The sequence below is a fragment of the Lactuca sativa genome, chromosome 5 (assembly GCF_002870075.4).
Source record: "Lactuca sativa cultivar Salinas chromosome 5, Lsat_Salinas_v11, whole genome shotgun sequence".
NCBI lineage: Eukaryota > Viridiplantae > Streptophyta > Magnoliopsida > Asterales > Asteraceae > Lactuca > Lactuca sativa.
In genome coordinates, this window is record NC_056627.2 from 161319953 (window position 1) to 161340014 (window position 20062).

Below are 20062 nucleotides of genomic sequence, written 5' to 3' on the forward strand. Positions count from 1 at the left end.
TTAGCATGAAATGTATTTCTACATACAAAGTGTTTCAAGAAAGATAGCTAAATGGTTTAGTAGCAATTTTCTTTAAGCTAAAAACACCAATTTTGGGCCAAAAATGTGAAAAATACAAAATTAAGGGCCCAAATTGACATTTCACAGATTCTGAAGGATGAAGTGTGCCAAAACAGTTTCCATAAAACCATTTCTGGAATTATACTCAATTAGAGGATTAAAAACATAAATTTCAAGCTTAATGGGCTAAAAATGAAAATTTCGGCCCAATGAGGCTCATTATGCGAATTTTTCTGTTTTGGAGGGCCAAAACTGTGATTTTCTGTAAAACAGTGGACCATAAGTGATCCAAGTTCTTTTCAAAGGTTTAAAATGATTTCTAAATTTAAAAAGGACCAAAGTTGCAAAAATTTTACAATTTGGGCCAAAATTGTCAAAATTGCGAAAAGAAGGGTATTAACCGAGAAAACTGAAATTTCAGGGACTTAAGCTGTTTTCTATGAAAAATATGCTGGAAAATGTTTATTTCAATAATTTTTGGTGTTAAAATGTCAAGAAAATTGATTTAAGGACCAAACCGGAAAATATTTTAAATAAAGGGTTGAAAAAGTAAATTTTACAAACAAGGAGGGGCTGAAAACAGAAAATTTTCATGACTAATTCAATACATACAATTTGACCAAGTAATGGTACTACAACTATCGACAAGATACAATACACTACAACACCAAAAGTCGTTGTTAAACGAATTGGTTCGGTCTCGAACCAATAAAAATCCGAAACCACTAACACAACGATACTATGATACTACAATACTATGATTCATACAAATAACGATTCAGAATTCATTATACATGTGCACAGACGTCTACGCACTATCTTTGGGCCCCACAAGTGTAAAATCTTGTTCGTTGAGCCTAGCTAGCCCGACGACCTGATCTTAAGGCCCAAAGACTTCATCTTACGATGTGTTGGGTTTTACCAATCCGACACGACGTAACCGGACTTTCAATGGCTGTAGACTACTGGTCCCCAAGGGTCCTTTAGTGTCGCTAGTAGAGTCTGCCTTTTTGCGAGGCGGGTCTGGGACCCCTCGTACCTTTTTATCCCCAACCGGCTAATGGAGTCGTCGAGGCCTTCGTGTCCTCCTTCTCTTCGGATGTGGGACTACAGGACGGTTGGATAACGTGATTAGTACGGACGACGCCTTCGGGATCGTTAGTATTGCTATAGACTAGTCGTTTGTGTAACGCGTGTTTGTAGCGGATAATCATGCTAAAAAATAATCCAATGTCGTCTGGAATGATAACTTCATGCGTTGCAATGGTTTCAAGTAATTTCATGGAATTCAAAGAATTAGGAAAACATCGGGTTTTCCTAGGGTTTTCAATACATACAATTTCAGAATACATACGATTTCAACAAACAATATTTTACAAGTATAGAAAACAAACAAGCATACTTATGGATCTTCACACCTTTTTTACTATACTATTTTCAGAAAATATCGGATTTTCTGGCGGTTTTCAAAAGACACGAAACGTTCTTTTTTTTAATACAACTTATGAACTCACCAACATTTCATATGTTGACGTTTTTCAAAATACTTGTATTCTCAGGGAACCAGTGAATCAAAGGAAATCTTATTCAGTGATGGCTTGCAGTTTACTTATGTACGAATCGAACAATTTATTGTGGAATGTAATGTTTAAACAATGTATTTCATGTAAACTCTACTGGTTGTACAATACTAATGCATGGTGACGAATGTTGTTATGTTTCATATATATTCAATGTTATGGTATTCAATTGAGTCACGACAGCCCCCGGACGTTTCCGCCGTCTGGTTCGGGGGTGTGACATTATTTATATATGATAATGAACGGTAAAGGAAAGCATTATTTGTTGATAATAATATGTACATTAACCCTTTAATCAAGTTAGTATATTTTCATGAGAAAAACAAATTTACTTACATTTAAAGTTAGCAAATTTTATGACACTATGTATCCAAACATCGAAAATAGTAGAACGGTAACTAAAATTGGGATTTTTGTGGGGGTTTTCTCATTCATCAAAACCAAGAATATCAACTTAGTGAAATCCTCTGTAATAACCGTTAATCAATTGTGAGCGAAGAATGTTGTGTATAGATCTATATGGGTTGACGCCCCCGTCTGTATGGTTGTTAGCTACAACCTTCGTGTGACGAGACAAATCGGATGATAACTTCTTGTTTTTATCTTATTTCTTTTATCAAGGCGTTGATGAAGCGTCGTTGGGACAACAAGCACCGTATTGTTCTTCACAGAGGTTTGAACAAGTCATAGCTCAATTATTTACTCCACAAAATCCCGGATACATAAATACTAATACAAACTTCGCCAAGGTTGTATGTAGTATAAGGCTTTGCTTGTAGAACATTGATCAATTAGTTTGTGTTTATTTATACAAAATAAACACTTTATATTACACATCGCTAAAATATGTCGATTATTACTGAGGTATACTTGTATCGGTTTACAAGTATACAACTCACACGGATTATATCGATAATATTTTTGATACAAACATTTTTTTGCAAATTTTTCTAGGTTTTATGAAACTTATTTTTTATAAAATTTATAGAGTAAAAAAACTGTGGATTTCACCAACAAATTTTGTTGATGTATTTTTAAAATGTGTATTCTCAAGTAACTAAGAAGCCGGAGGTAAAACATCGGTCCCAAGGAATTATATTTCTTTTCTCTTGTTATGAATTTGGTTTATCTTATTGTTTCATATTTCAATAATTACTATATTGTAATAATGTTTACAAAACCAAAGTTTGTAATATATCAATTTATGAATGTTCGATATATGTGGTTGACTGTGGTTCCAATTGTAAACATCGCAACCCTGGCGTTTCCGTGGTCGGTCGGGGTGTGACAATCATGATCAAAACAGTCCCTTAAGGATCTATTTTCGAGTGGCAATAAAACCAAGAAACACATCTCATTCCTTCTTAAAAAGCTTGTGTCTAACTACCCTTTTTGGAAATCGACCTTGGGACTAAAAGAGAGGTAATTACTTGAAGTTTTTATTCACCTTAATATAAAAATAACCAACAAGATTATGAAAGTAAAACTTAAGGATATTCAGCTCATTAATATATATATATATATATATATATATATATATATATATATGTGTGTGTGTGTGTGTTAAGACCTTCCAAAAATCACTGCAATCGCAAGGTGGCGGAACCAGAAACATCCCAAACTAGAAAAGAAATCAACTCACGTGACAAGGGTGATGTCTACGACCCCTTTTTATCGTTTTAAAACACTTTCAGGGTAGAATACACATAAAAGTCGATATAAACTCAAAATATGACTATTTAAGTTTATATATATATATATATATATATATATATATATATATATATATATATATATATATATATATATATAGAGAGAGAGAGAGAGAGAGAGAGAGTCAAGATCAAATAAGAAGGAAATTTTTAGTAGGAAGGTAAGAAGTTTTTTTTCTACATATTTTTTTCGCGAACAAACAAAATGAATCATTAGATGATTCATTTTTAAGATGATTCATAAGAAAAAATTCTCAAAAAAACATCTCGATGATTCATTTATACAATGATTTTGTTGTTATTCACTAAAATTGTCACAAAAGTGAAATTTTTTCTTAATTTACTTAAAAATGAATCATAAAGATGTTTTTTTGGGAATTTTTTCTTGTGAATCATCTTACAAATGAATCATCTAGTGATTCATTTTTTTTGTTCGTCAAAAAAATATGTAGAAAAAAACTTCTTACCTTCCTACCAAAAAATATTTATTACCGGATCTATATCTTTTATATATATATATATATATATATATATATATATATATATATATATATATATATATATACTTTATGTCATATTTATACATATATACATGTAATGATAAGTTTATGTTACCGGATCTATATCCTATATATATATATATATATATATATATATATATATATATATATATATATATATATATATATATATATATATATATATATATATATACTTTATGTCATATTTATACATATATACATGTAATGATAAGTTTATGTTGTGCATGCAAACCTTTATTTCAATTAATACTCTTATATATATATAAGTGTTGCATGAAAAAAACATCAAATATGTCATAAAAATTTACGATTTTAGATCAAACATTTCATATAATCTTGTAAAAGTTTATAAGTGTCAAAATACATAAATAAAGACTTGTTGTAAGAAAAGGAACCCTTTATGATATTGTTCGAATTTGCATATTTTAGGGACATAAAAATATCGTTGAAATAAGTTGTTCATGAAATGGTCACATCAAATGTCTAATGGTTTAAATGATTAGAAATGATTTGGTTATAGTCATATATAGCTGGTATGCTGTCAAAATTTTGGTAGGAAATAGTTTTTATTTACATTAAGGGTAAATGAACCTTTAAAAACAAGTTTCCGAACATAAAGAACTGTAGAAATGTAACTAAAACTTAAGATTGTTATGAAAGTTTCTCATTCATCAAACTAAGAACACCAACTTAGTGAATTATCTGTAATAAATGTGAATCTAATGTGAGTGAAGAAAGTGTGTGTATATATATATAGGGTTAGGTTATTTTGTTTTTACTAACTATTGTGTGTCAGAATGCACAGATCTGGACCACGGATGGAATATAATCAAATGTCATGATTTGAGGGTCTATGGTAGTAGAAAATGATAACATGTACCATATAATCAAACAAATTTCAGCATAAGGGCATTTTAGTCAATTAACCTATATTAAAAAAGGAAATTTTCGGATTTTTAGGGATGATTAATTCCTTTATTTTTTAAAAATATGAATATTTTAAATTAATTCAAATTTAAAAATCCGATTTTATTCTGTCAGAATGATAGAATGTCAACCATTAACTAGTAAATGTATTGTTCGATTTTATTCTAGCAGAATGGCAGAATGCCAAACAAAAACTAGTAAATACATTCTGAAAGAATACACAAAATCGATTCTTGAACTAATAATATATCAAAAAAATTACATTGTATGATTGTGATTCATTGAATAATAACAAACATTCTGAAAGAATAACAAGTATAATTCTTAAAAAATAACAACATTCTTAAAAAATGAGTGTGATCATTCTATAATTCATTCTTCAACCCTTTCCCATCAGGTCTTCAAGCCATTCTTGAAGTCATTTCTACCAGAAATTCATTGCCAAATAATTTGTAGTGATACACTTGTAAAACCTGCACATTAAACATACAAATAATTAACTACAATTCTATCAGAATACAACAAATAATATTCTTACAAAATAAACTATTCTGCAAGAATATTCTTTAAGAATTTGTATTATCAAGAATATACCCAACAAACAAAATAAGGAACTAGCATCAACCTATTGTGACAGAATAAGGAACTAACATTCTTCGGGTTCCCTGTGTTTCTTCTCGATATGCTCAATGTATTTAACTGCAAATTCTGACAGAATAAGGAACTAGCATCAACCTATTGTTATGAAAATGGCATCCAACCCAATATAAATTGAGTTATATAGTTCTGAAAAGAATAAGGAACAAATTGACGTAAAAACATTAAAGATTTTTAACTATTTTTTCATTGAGGCATTTCATCGAACACATGGAGGCCATGACAGAATGTTGTTTCAAGAAATTACCTGTGATCAGATTAAGCATGTCATGCAGGCTAGCACTAAGTTCCTTTGGCATGGCTTCTAACAAGGGTATCAATGGACGAAACTGTGACCCATTGAAACAAGTAGCTGCAAAGGAGACAGACACTGTTAACCGCATATGTTAATGGTGGAAAAAAGAAAATTTTGATCAGTTGAAACACACACACACACACACACACACTCCTGAGTTGGCCAAAACTAAAAGAATATCAACTATGCATTTTATCAAACACGTGGTGTGCTTCTTCAGTTTCTTCAAAAAAAATAATGATAGTCTTACCAATTTAGTTTCTTGAATTCAAGAAACAACCCCAAACAACCATGAGTTATATCCCATCCATTATCATAAATTTTTTCAGGAAAACCCAAACATCCAAATTTACATGGATTCAAATCAAAATAAGATGAAGAAGAAGATCACCTGTTGGCCATGGATGCAACACCGCCACCTCTTTTCTGAACAATCTATCCTCCAACCTTTCTTTTCCTTCTGTCGATCCTTGCTGCCAAATCGTTCCTACCTGATGTCACTAAAGTCCTGATTTGATTGAAACGATTCATAAAAAATGGAAGCTAGCAGGTAAAGATTGTGGAGGGGGAGGAGCTATTTCGATTGGAGAAAGGATTCAAAGAGGAACACAAGCCCTAGGTTGAAACAGATTGGTCGTTCGATGCAGACGATCGTCGTTGGAGGAGGCATATGTGATATGTTGTATAAGGTTATTAGGTCAAATATATTTACTTTATTTCCATAATTGTAGGATTTCAATTAAATGATTTCCTTAATTAAAAGTACAAAAGGTCCAAAATACCCTTTATTGATTTATTTAATTATTTATTATTTCTTGAATTCTCATTTGTGCATTTAGACACACAATATTTGTTAAAAACATTTGAACCTAACTCTCTCTCTCTCTCTATATATATATATATATATATATATATATATATATATATATATATATATATATATATATATATATATATATATATATATATATGGGTTGACTCCTCGTCTGTGGTTGCTAGCTACAACCTTCGTTTGATGAAACAAAAGAGACGATAACTTCTTATTTTTATCTTATTCTTTTTATCAGGACGTTAATAACGCGTCGTTGGGACAACAAGCACCGCCCTATTTATTGTGCTTCACAGAGGTAGATTCAAGTCTTATAGCTCGGTTATAACTCCACATAATCTTGGATACAAAAATGCTAATACAGGCTAAGATAAGGTTGTATGTAGTATAAAGATTCACATATAGAATATTAAACAAATTGTTATTTATTTATATAAAGTAAACACTTAAGATCCCATATTACGAAAGTATGTTGATTTTTACTTATTCATTATAAATAAATTAACATGAGTACTTGTATCATATTAGAAGTACGAGTTTCACATAAATCATATAATAACAACTTTGGTTATATACTTGCACAAACTTTTCTCTACAAGCATTCTAAGTTTTATAAAATTTACTTTTATAAAACTAACGGAGCCAACACATGTAGAATTCACCAACAAATTTTTGTTGACCTATTTTAAAAATATGTATTCTCATATAACTAAGAACCAAAGGTAAGATATCGGTCCCAAAAAATTATATTTCCTCTCTTTTGTGATAGACTTGGCATGTTTTATATTATCGCTATGTGTACGAATTATTATGATGTTGTAATTTCATTTCCAAACTTAAAAGTCTGTAATATATTAATTCAAGTATGTTAAGTGTTCAATATATATGTGGTTGACTGTGATCCAATCATAACGTCGCAACCCCAACATTTCCGCTGTCGGGGTATGACAATTCCGGCTCATCATATTTATGATTCAGTGATTCGTGCTTGGCCACTAACACTTTGCATCGTTTCCTTTTTTACGGTCTCACCTGTTACATGTTACATCGACCGATTGACATTCCTTAACCTATATAGGCCAAACAATGAACATAAAAAAATGGACGCTAAGATTTAAGTGGGCCGGTCTCGCTTGTTACATCGACCGATCGACGTTCCTTAACCAGTCTAGGCCAAACAATGAACATAAAAATAAAATTTTTTAAAATAATGGATCCTAAGATTTAAGTGGGCCTTATTCAAAGACAAACTTTTGAACACCCTTTGGGCCAGTTTTGGGCTTCAAATGAGTGTCATTTTTAACCACCATCAAGGTGGCTTGGTGGCCTAACGATGAATTGATGATCATTTGGTATTTAAACACTCTGAAATAGGATGAGTTTTAGGTTCAAATCACATAAGTTTCAATCTTCAAATAGTCTGCTGATTAATATCCTCGAAACACCAAACTAACCTAATATTCTTGAAATCAAATTAAAACAATGTGCTTAAAATTTATTCTAAAAAAATCACAAATCAATTTATTAACCAATGCAGGAAGTGTTGTCATAGCAGGACTATATATGTAAAGTCTCTCATCAACTTTGCAAGTATCTTCAACTGTTTTAGAAAAAATGGTTGTATGATAAAACAAATTTTAATAAACACGTTACAATATCTATGGAATTTGACTTCTAGAAATTACAAACATACAAACCGATGTATACAACATAAGAAACACACATTAAACTCTACCATTGTGAGTTACAAAGGGTCGTCAGCAAGCCACCTCATAAACATGCTTAGACATTCTTTAGGTTTATACTCTGGAGCTGTGTGACCTCCTCCCTGGTAACAACACAAACAGGTCAACACCATCATGTTCATAACAAGAAATGCTTCTTTTGCCTCAATAAATTTGCAAAATTTCTTTTTTTATTTCAGAAGGTTTACAATTATATCATCAATATTGCAAATAGACTAAATTACTATTGCTCAGTAAGTTTCAAGTTTCAGGGTAGTATACTTGTAGAAATGGATTAGGGTTCAAGGTTTAGCGGTCGCAGTAACCACCAAACAAGGGATTGTTTAATTTATTTGCATCTCACATTATGCTTATTGGATGTGACAGTGTGGGCCAGCTTAGCTTAGGGTTGCAGAAAAATAAAAAATTTTGTAGATATTTTGTTGTATTTGACAAATAGTAAAACTCTTTACAAAGTCGAACATTGTCATTTTCATGAGACAAGAGGAGCATGGAGTGAGATGATTTTCAGAGGAAGATTTCTCACCTTTACAGTAGCAAAGGTTAACGTGTAGTTGTGGTTCGAGTATTTCATGGTATATCTGCAAGAAAATAAGAGAGCAACATAGTATTGAAATCGAAAGTATTACGATTTTTAGCATTTTTTGATGACAGCAAGTCAAATATTGAAAATACAACTCACCCGGCTACTTGTTCATCAACAAACCAAGGTCTCCAATCACTCACAACCAACAGATTTAACAACTCAATCCAGTTCAATGTACCCAGATATGGAACAACCATGTCATGATCTCCACTGTAAAATGTAAAGGATGTTTATGCGCTTGAACATTTCTCTACATATTAATTAATGTTGACAACAATCTTGAGCCCACCCACACCACTATGCAATAACATCATGTGAGATGTAAATCAGGTAAACAAGAGCCTACTATAGGTGGCTGGCATATGGGTCCCGTGCCAACAAGAAGCTCAATCCACATTAGAATTGAAACACCTACACTGTGGTTGTTAGACTCTATTACAAATTATGTTTTCCCATAAAAGTCAATGCCTTTCATTAAATCGTATATATACTCGATACCATAGTTATCGATAGCGAATAGCGGCAAATAGCGCCGGCCACCTATAAGCTATGTAGCAAATAGCGGTAAATAGCGACCGCTATTTCGTATTTAGCGATAGGTATAAAAATATTAAAAAATATTTATTATTTAACTATTATAGCTATTATAACCAATAAATAAGCAAACAAACCACTAAACTAGCTAAATAACTTAACTATATTAGTTTTTTAGACATGGATTCGAAGGCAGAGCAAGTCCAGAGCGTAGAGGTGGGAAGCGAAGTGGCAAACGAGACTTGATTTTAGTTAGCGTCAAGCCGTTAACCCTAATACGTTTATTCCAGCTTTTTTTTAAAAAAATAATAAAAAAAATAACCCTATCGCTAAAAACCCCGCTTTCTGTCGCTATTTAGTCCATAGCGGTCGATGACCGCCTCGCCATGCTATTTGCTATAGCGACCGCTATGGTCGCTATTGACAACTATGCTCGATACATGTACATAATTGGGTAGGTATACATAAGTGGGCTTATAAACATAAAGACCATAGAAAATATATAAAACAATATACTAAAGGAGAATATTACGTCTAACATCCCCCCGTAGTCTGAACGGGACATCAAGAACGGACGTTCAGATTAGATCTAAAATCAAGAAACAATGTGGATGGCAGACCTTTAGTAAAAATGTCAGCATACTGAGAAGACGAGAGGACATGAAGGACACATATCTGTCCTAAAGCAACCTGGTCACGAACAAAATGGATATCAATCTCTATATGTTTGGTGCGTTGATGTTGAACTGGGTTGGAGGACAAGTAAACCACACTAACGTTATCACAGTATACCAGGGTGGTAGATAGAGGAGGATAAAGGAGCTCACATAGCAGGTTGCGTAACCAACATGTCTCAGCAACAGAATTTGCAACACTCCGATACTCTGCTTCAACACTAGAACGAGAGATCGTACCCTGTCTTTTAGATGACCATGAAAGAAGATTCTGACCTAAAAACACACAATATCCAGAAGTAGAGTGACGAGTAGAAGGACAGCCAACCCAATCAGCATTAGAGTAGGCAATAAGACCATGCGACGGAGATATGTATAGTTGGAGACGATGATCCAAAGTGACATCTAGATACCGGAGAATACGCTTAAGAGCCGTGAAATGAGGCTCCCGAGGATCATGCATATAGAGACAGACCTGCTGAACAATATAAGTAAAGTCTGGTCTGGTAAAGGTCATATACTGAAGTGCACCATCGAGACTGCGGTATAAAGTGGGATCAAAGACAAGAGGACCCGTACCATCAAACTTGGCAGAGGATTCTGCTGGGGTTCATGCGGGTTTGAAATGACGCATACCGACACAATCAAGAATCTACGTGGCATACTTCTGTTGAGATAGAAACATGCCATGTCTGTCACGTGTAACAGCAACACCCAGAAAATAGTTTAGAGGACCCAAATCAGTCATTGAGAATTCTGAACGAAGAGAATCAATGATTTGTAGAAGAAGAGCAGCGGATGAGGCAGTTAAGACAATATCATCCACATAAAGGAGCAAATACGCGATCTGGTTACCCTATCTGTAAATAAAAATGAGAAGTATCGGATCTACTGTTAGTAAAACCATGACCGGTGATGAACTGAGCGAAACGGTGGTACCAAGCACGGGGTTCCTGTTTCAGTCCATATAAGGACTTCTTTAATAGAAAAACATGAGTAGGAGCGGACAAGTCTCGAAACCCGGGGGCTGATGCATGTAGACAGTCTCCTGAAGATTCCTGTGAAGAAAAGCATTCTTCACATCTAGCTGATGAACCGGCCAATGATGAGAAATTGCCAAGCTGAGAACGGTGCGTATTGTAGCCGGTTTAACAACCGGACTAAAAGTCTCATCACAGTTAATACCGGGTTGTTGACTACGACCATTTTCCACGAGACGCGCCTTATAGCGAGCTAGAGACATATCTGCATTATGTTTATGTTTAAACAACCAAATACAATTAACCACATTAGCATCGGGGGGCCGAGTCACAAGCTCCCAAGTCCCGTTAGAAATAAATGCATTAGATTCTTCTTTCATAGCATTTAACCAGTTAGGATCTTGAAACGCTACAGAATAAGAACGCAGGACAGGGGAGGAAGATGACTCGACATGAAGATTAAGTTTATCAATGGGTTTGACAATACCGTGGCGTTTACGAGTGACCATAGGATGAGTGCTTGTAGTGATAGGGTGAACCGGCACACGAGGAGGACCAGACACATCCGAAGAAGAGGTACCAGTAGTAGAAGAAAAGAAACAGGAGTAACAACAGTCGAGTTGGGTTGTTGAGTGGCAGGATCTGGACCAAAAGAATGAGGGCCAGTGTAATGAGAGGGTGTGGGTTGAGAATTGAGGGGTTGAGCTCTATGAGAAGGGTGATTAAACATGTTGCGTGTCTCCTCAATATGTAAGAAATCATAGTTAGGAGAATCATTTGGAGTCATTGAACCAAAGGGAAATACGGTTTCGTCAAAAGTTACGTGACGGGAAATGATGATTTGGTTTGTTTCAAGGTTAAGGCAGCGATATCCTTTATGAATCGAGGGGTAACCAAGAAAAATACAAGGAATAGAACAAGGTTGAAACTTGTTGGTATTGTTAAGGTGATGATAGCAAAGACACCCGAAGACACGAAGGTGAGTATAAGTGGGATATTTTTGAAAGAGTTTGTAGTATGGGGAGTCATTCTTAAAGGTGGTGGAGGGAAGAATATTTAGGAGGTGAGTAGCCATATGGAGAGCTTCAACCCAATACGTGGGAGGTAAGTGAGCTTGAAAAAGAAGTGTGTGAATGGTTTTATTTATGGTCCGAAGCATGCGTTCAGATTTACCGTTTTGTTGAGAAGTGTACGGGCAAGAGAAACGCATATGAATGCCATGAGTGGTGCAAAGATTATGAAACTGGGAGTTGTCAAATTCTTTTCCATTGTCACAGTGAAAAGTTTGGATATCTGTGTGAAATGATTTTTGATATAAGCACGAAATATGACAAACTTGGAGAAAACATCAGATTTGTTACATAGGGGATACACCCACAAAAAATGAGAAAATTGATCTAGAAAAATGACATAATATTTAATACCACTATGACTTTCCAACGAGGAAGTCCAAACATCAGAATGAACAACTTGTAAGGGAAATAAAGCTTTAGTTTTAGACAAAGAAAAAGACAAACGGACATGCTTGCCAAGTTGACAAGCATGGCAAAGTAAATGAGAATATTTTTTATTACAAGAAATGACTTTATTTGATACTAAATGCTTGAACACTTGTTGGACGGGATGATCGAGATGTTGATGACATGTGGAAGACTTGACACTAACAATAGCTTGGGGAATTGGACTTGTAACAGGATAGAGATTACCGGTGCTATCGCATCGTAGAAGAATTTGTTTCGTTAAAAAGTCCTTCACAGAAAAATCAAATTCATCAAACTCAATAGAACATTTATTATCACGAGTGAACTTACGCACAGAAACAAGATTTTTGATAATTTGGGGGGGGGGGGGGGGTAATAAGAACATTTTTTAAATGAAGCGTTCGAAACGGATTATAACCAAGAGTTGTGTTACCCGTTTGTGTGATGGGAATGCTAGATCCATTACCGACTAAAACTGAGAAATTAGAATTATTACATTTATTGCTAAAGGACTTGGGAATACCTGGGTCGGCGTTAAGGTGAGCGGTGGCACCGATGTCCATGTACCGGTCCGCGGTTCCCGGATCATGAAGATTCATAGTGGAGAAAGCATGTGGTAAAAGGGTAGCTTGATCCGATGAAGCATAGGCAGAATTGGGCCAGCCAGAAAAATTGGTAGTGGGTTGTCCATTATAGAATAGAGCTTGTTGCTGGGCCTGAGAAGGCTGATTCCAAGGAGGTTGAGTGGAAGGCGCATGAGAGCTGGATTGATTAGTCCATTGGGCTGCTGGCCAGTGGGCCGAAGATCGTGGAGTCGGAAGCAAGCCACGTTGAAGTGGGTAGTAGACAGGCCAAGGAATCAATGATCCCCAGCCCCAAAAAAATTACCAATGCCGCCTTTAGGACCAGATGAGCGACCACGACCCCCTCTACCATTGCGACCTCCTCTTCCACTGCCACGATTCTTTCTACCACCGTTGTGGGAGCCATTGCTGCTACGAGATATGTTATTGGAGGAGTTTGTGGATGGGGATTGGTGCTCGGTAGCAAGAACGGTAGGGGAAGAGGAAGTTTCGCAGTTAGATGTTTGAAGACCACGTTTTTGTTCTTTTAACATGGAGCGTTCCTCAAGAGATAGCATAGAACGCATCTCGAAAAATGAGGGAATACCGGATCGTAAGGATGATGTGAACATAAGTAGAAGGCATCCAATTGAGAGCATACATGACGAGAGATCCCGGGGGCACAAGAGATCCGATATTAGAAAGGAGATCGGCAATGGCCTTGATCTTGGTACGGTATTCAAGAATGGTGGAGTTGCCAAGAGTGATATTTCAAAGTTCATCCTCCAATTCAATTGCTTGAAATTCCTTATTTTCGTGAAAGAGATCCTGTAGGGCACCCCATGTGTCGGCAGCAGTACAACCTGGTTTGATGATCGATTGAAGAACAGGCTGGGATAGAGTGGCATACAACCATTGTTTAACCACATTATCTTCTTGAGGCCATGATGGGTCGTCGGGTATAGGGTCAGGAGGTTCAAGGTGATCGAACACCTCATAGCCACGACAGTGAGTCTGAAAAAGTTCCTTCAAAGCGTCATAGTTGAGTCGATAAATGTAAAGAATGAGAGGCACATAAGATTTTATGTTGGTAATTCTGTATATCTTGTCGGTGGGACAAGAGGGGGGGATAGAAGAGACTTTTTTAGGAGGCATGGAATAGAGAAGCACAGAGGACCAGAAGAAGAAGAAGAAGAAGAAGAAGAAGAAGAAGAAGAAGAAGAAGAGATACTCTGTGATAAGGGATCGGCTAGGGTTGGCACGTAGAAAGGCCTGATACCATATTACAAATTATGTTTTCCCATAAAAGTCAATGCCTTTCATTAAATCGTATATATACTCGATACATGTACATAACTGGGCTAGGTATACATAAGTGAGCTTATAAAGATAAAGATCATAGAAAATATATAAAACAATATACTAACGCCTTGTTCCCCAGTTTTTTTGTAAATTCATCAAAGGAAAGGGAAGGAAAATTTTGACCGAAAGAAAGGAGGGGAAGGAAAATATTCATTATACCGTGTTCCCAAGTTCGAAGGAAATGAAAAGAAATGAGAGGAAAAATTTATGTTTTCGTGTTCCCGAGTTAGGAGGAAAAAGAAAATAAAACTTGAAATTTTCCTTCCCCTCACTTTCTTCCCAAATCCGCCCAATTTGGAAGGAAAATATGACTCCAAAATCCTTCCCCTCCCTTCACTTTCCTTCCATTAATGAAACTCGGGAACACGATTTTCCTTCGATACCCCTCACTTTCCCTCCATATCCTCCCATTTCCCTCCTTAAGTAAAACTCGAGAACAAGGCGTAAAGGAGAATATTATGTCTAACAGACTCAAACCATAGACCTTTTTGTAAGTGTATCACCAGGGACCCAACTGTACTATGTACACCCTTTGTGGTCAAGGGGAATCTAGTTTAAGGAAAAATAGAATTGATATAATATTTTGGGAGAAAGAGATGGATGAAGGGTAACACCTGTATACAAGAGCTCGGCAATTTTTATGATTAGCAAAGTGTTGATGATAGGTGATCGTACTTAGGACATTGTGCGTGTATGATAAGACTTCCTTACCAAAATCAAATTGTAAGGAATAATTGCATCGCACCCACTCGATTTCATTAAACTCCTGGTGGTCATGAGAATGTTATCCTACATAATCGAGATGAACATGAAATAATAGAACTCGTTGTGAAATACAAACCTCATGAATGTGAAGAGCTTTTCGCACGTTTCTACTATTAGCCCATGTATAAGAATACAAATAGTTGTCTGCCTGTCACATGTATAGATAAAAGATAAAAATTATAAAGAGTGAACCATTGATACTTGTAAATATCTCATATGTAAAGCCATAATACCTGAAAAAAATGGATATTTGGCTCTCATTCTAAGAAAAAACATTTTCTCCTAAATCTAAAAAACGCCATTTAAATCACGATTTGTTTAGATCACTCACACATATTTGACTTGTTAGTGTAACATGAGCTTTTTCCTAAACAAACTGAAAATGTACTATTTGTCAGGATAACTCTGTAAGATATTTTAATTTTAGTATGTCACAATAACTATTATGTTTTTCAGAATTGAAGTAAGTGCCTGATAACTCAATGACACCTTAATTTACTATAGGGCAAAATTAGAACTTAAGATAGTGAGTAATACACGACAGCCTTGTATCTGAAGTTGAGGTAACGACCACATATCATTAGGGGTTTTCTCAAGAGATCTTAAGACCCTTCTGAAGAGATCAGATTTTAAGGCGTTGAAAGTGTCACAAAAAGGCTCTAAAATGTGCGGCTTGCGGATTCTTTCAAGGCACTGCAGATCGAAAATAAGAAAGCGACAATTAAACAGAATATATACAGATTATGAAGTAGCCATTATTAGCTAGTAATCCAAGTTGAAGTCTAAGTCAAGCACCTTATCTACTACTTGAAGATCATGTATGCAGAGACTGTTGTTGGGATCTACATTCAAGTGCTCTCCATAGCAATTTTCTTCAGTTGACTGCAAAAATATAAACTTAATTAATTCCTAGGCATATTGCAATTTTGTATTAGTCGACAACTCAAGTGTAGTTTTTTTTTTGCCTTGTAGATTGCATCTGATAAGAGTCCCATACGATGAGCAAATGGGATTCTTGAATTATAGTCACCACTTGTGTCTGTTAGAGGATTACCAAGCAGGTACCCCTATAAGTTTGAAAACATAATAAAAGAAACATTGGGTAAATCTTTTCCAAATCAAACTCATGCACAAACATTGTTCATTTTAGAATTGTAAATAAAAAATTAAAACAATAACTTCAATTGATCAATTTGTACTTTGATGTTAATATGTGGCCCTTCTCCAACTTCATTACCTACAAAAGAGGGAAACAAGAAAGACTTTATTTAGTCAAAAGAAGATTAGCAGACTAAACAAGATGATTGTAAATTTGTAAGATTTAAATATACCGTTATATATTTCCTGAACAATCATTGGAAGCACTATACCATTGTAGGAATCAGAACCAAGATACAAAGGATTGTTGAGAAATGTAGGATGATCCACAAGCCACTGTTAATTTGAATAGACATAGAAAACAAGCTTTAATGATCTTAGTTTGTATCTAAAACAGATAGATTGCAATCTGTTTTCAAGGACACGAATTAAACATGTGAATATGCGTTCAAATATGTAAAAATAAACCTTTAATTTCATCAGGAGTATATATAACCACTTTACCTTTCTAAGAAATTGGTAAGTCTGCAATGTTGATAATGTATCATTTGTTATATAAGCTTCAGGAGTTTTTGCATAGGAGAATCCAGACCCAGCAGGTTGATCAAGAAATATTATGCTGGCTGCCTAAAATGTAACACTTATTTCATTATATATATTATCAAGAAACATGGACTTATTAGCTTCTTAACACTAAACAGATTGGAAAATTTAAAATGAAAATCAACAAGTAAAAGGACACCTTTGTCCAACTGTGAGGGTTTATCTCGAGCATTGGCTTCTCCAAAGTGGAATTTGCATAGTTTATAGTGAATGGGCCTGTGTAGAATATCAGCAACAGGTTTAGTAAAGTCTTTATAAATTTATGATGGAAATACACATGTATTGTCTTAATCATTTATGATTTTGACATATTAGGTCAACAAAAGGTTACAATGATTCACCAATTTCCCTGAACTTTTAGATAAAATCTTGGAAACTATTTTATACTTATGGACATGCATATGAAGGACGGTGATTATCAATTTATACGGTTTTCTTTTCTCTCTTTATCTCCCATTACACATAAGAAACAAAAGAGACAATTAAGGGTGCGTTTGGTTGTGGAAAACTGTTTTCATTTTCTAAGAAAATGTTTTCAGAAAGTAGAGTTAAGTTTTCATTTTCAGTTTTCAATGAAAATTTTAGAAAACACATTTGGTTGGAACCGGTGGAGTTTTCATTTTTCATCTAAGAAAATTTCGAAAACTTTGGAAAACTGTGAAAATCACTTTTCTAATTTACATTCAATTTGGAAAACTGAAAATTTTCATTTTTCTTAGAAAACTTTAGAAAACTGAACGAACGAAAAGCGTTTTCTAAATTCCCGTTTTTGTAAGAAAATTTTCCTAGAAAACTAGAAAATTTTCCATAACCAAATGCACCCTAAGAATTTCATCTCCATCACTTTCAAGGCATACCAAGAAAACTACTTTGCCTATTCCACCAAAAGATAAATCGTTGCATCATCATCTACAAATGCAAGATGTGTCTTTGCACTAAATGATGGTAAATGACTATTCTACCCTTTGTCTTAACAGTACTATTGAATTCCAAAACTAAATAAAGTTGATTTACTAACAGAAACAGTAAATCTTAGAAATACCTATTTCATACAAAAGGCCAGAAAGAGCAGAACAACCAGGCCCTCCTGTGAGCCAAAGCATGAGAGGGTCGTTTTTTGGGTTCCCTTCAGACTCAATGAAGTAGTAAAATAACTGCACATCATCGGATTCTCCTACCCCAATGTAACTTAAACCACATTTTGTCTTAAGAGTTAGTATATCTACCATATTAAACAAAGAATGATAGTAACAGCATATAAAAAGGTTAAACGCAATAATCAACAACACACTTTCATTTCCTCATTCATTATAGCATTCAAGTGTCATCTTTCCTATAAAAACATTGTTCTCTGTAAAACTCAATCCAATTATTGAAATGCCTTGCGAATACAAAACAGTTTTTACTAGAATTCCAAAGTACAATGTCCCAGTAAGAAAAAAAATTGGAAGTACAATGACCTAATTGAGTCTATTTTTACAATATAATGTATTAATAAAAAATAAAAACAAAATGTTACAAAAAACAGATAAATAAAAGTACATTGTTTTTCTTGCATTTAACCATATATAAAACAACATAAAATTAAATTTTATTACAAAGAACGTGGCCTTACCCAGTTTCGAGTGTGAATGGAAGGTCACCTAGCAAACCTGGCAGTGACTTAACCAGGAATCGTGACTCAGTAACCTCCATGGAACCTACCAGAAGAAGAAACACACTAAACAACCTGAACTTGCTAAAGAGGCTCCAAGGTTGAAGATGAGATAGTGGGCATGGTTTCATGATGCTTCTAAGAAAAAAAAAAACATATATACACAAGTTAACTTCCAGAAAACAAGATTTAGAGCTCAAGATTTCTTTCTATCACTTGCGCAGTGGTAATAATATCCATAGCCAAATCACCATTTCATTCACAATGAAGCAATTGGGTGATAGATCGAAACATGAGTCGCGTTTATGCAAAATGACACTGTTCATCGGAAGTCATAACAAAAGGAATCGAAACGATGGAAGCGTACATGACTCAAGGGTGTAATTATACCTTAGGAAGACGAAGCACATTCAGGTTCTTTGTGATGGTGACTGTCTGTTCTTGCTTGTGTTTACTTGTGTTGACTGTTGACTGAATTTGTGGACAAAAGAGGCCTATCATATATTCAACATCAAATAAACGTACGGGGAATTTAATGAATGAGTAAATTACAAGAATGGTCCCAATGGTTTAGGGTAATTTGCACGTTTGGTCCTAATTTATTTTTTTAACTCGGAAGGTACCTATTTTTTTTTTGTTACGTGTTTAGTCCTTGTCTTACTTGAAAACACTATTTTGCCCTTGATTTTCTAATATATTTAAATAAACACACTCCCAACCTCATCTCCCCTCACATTACCTTACATACCCCACAATTTTTCCCTATTTAAGGAATAGTCCTTTTAGATAAGATATGGACCAAGCACGTAACAAAAACAAATAGTAGGGACCAAGCGCGTAACATAAACAAACATTAGGGAGCTTCCAAGTTAAAAAAATAAGTTAGCAACCAAACGTGTAAATTATCCCAAACCATAGAGGTCATTCGTGTAATTTACTCTTAATGTATTCATTTGGTTATAGATATTTTTGAAAATAATTTAATACGAGGGCATCCACAATGCATTGAACTCTATAGAGTTCAATGAAGTGTCACATCATCATTCACTATTCCATACAACTCTTTTCATTTTTTATTCCACAATGCATTAAACTCTACAAGTTCAATGGAACATATTAAAAAATTATTTATTTAAAGATTTAAAGACTTTTTTTCCATTGAAGAATTCAATTATCATTGAACTCCAAATCCATTGAATGTCAAGGTGACATTTCACAATGGTGGAGTTGTATCCATTAAATGACAAGTAGACATGACACCCCATTCAACTTTTCCATTAAACACCTCATTGTGGATGCTCTGAGTTTGATATGTAGCAATATGACAAAATTTCATAATTGGTCCTTATGATTTGCAAAATATCTTATTATGAGGACTTTTATGGAAAAACATCACGCTACTGGTCCCTGTGGTT

The 20062-nt window shown here is 34.5% G+C and overlaps 1 protein-coding gene across 4 annotated transcripts; it reads right to left on the bottom strand.

The window, feature by feature from the left end:
* Window positions 1–8185: 8185 nt before the first annotated feature.
* Window positions 8186–19148, bottom strand: LOC111891868 (serine carboxypeptidase-like 18). 4 transcript variants are annotated; one of them, XM_052764353.1, is made up of 15 exons: window positions 19038–19148; window positions 18609–18785; window positions 18036–18181; window positions 17133–17209; window positions 16895–17017; window positions 16624–16726; window positions 16492–16529; window positions 16258–16359; window positions 16088–16174; window positions 15830–15985; window positions 15369–15440; window positions 15142–15293; window positions 9030–9143; window positions 8874–8928; window positions 8186–8430 (listed from the first exon to the last, which is right to left on the bottom strand). In XM_052764353.1, exons 1-15 carry the CDS (start codon window positions 19055–19057, stop codon window positions 8347–8349), a joined length of 1506 nt encoding a protein of 501 aa, XP_052620313.1. In that variant the 5' UTR covers window positions 19058–19148; the 3' UTR covers window positions 8186–8346. The 4 variants fall into 4 exon arrangements, with proteins under 4 accessions (XP_052620313.1, XP_052620314.1, XP_023743692.2 ...); XM_052764354.1 differs by lacking the exon at window positions 19038–19148 and adding an exon at window positions 18899–19011; XM_023887924.3 differs by lacking the exons at window positions 8186–8430; window positions 8874–8928; window positions 9030–9143 and adding an exon at window positions 9150–9349.
* Window positions 19149–20062: the final 914 nt, after the last annotated feature.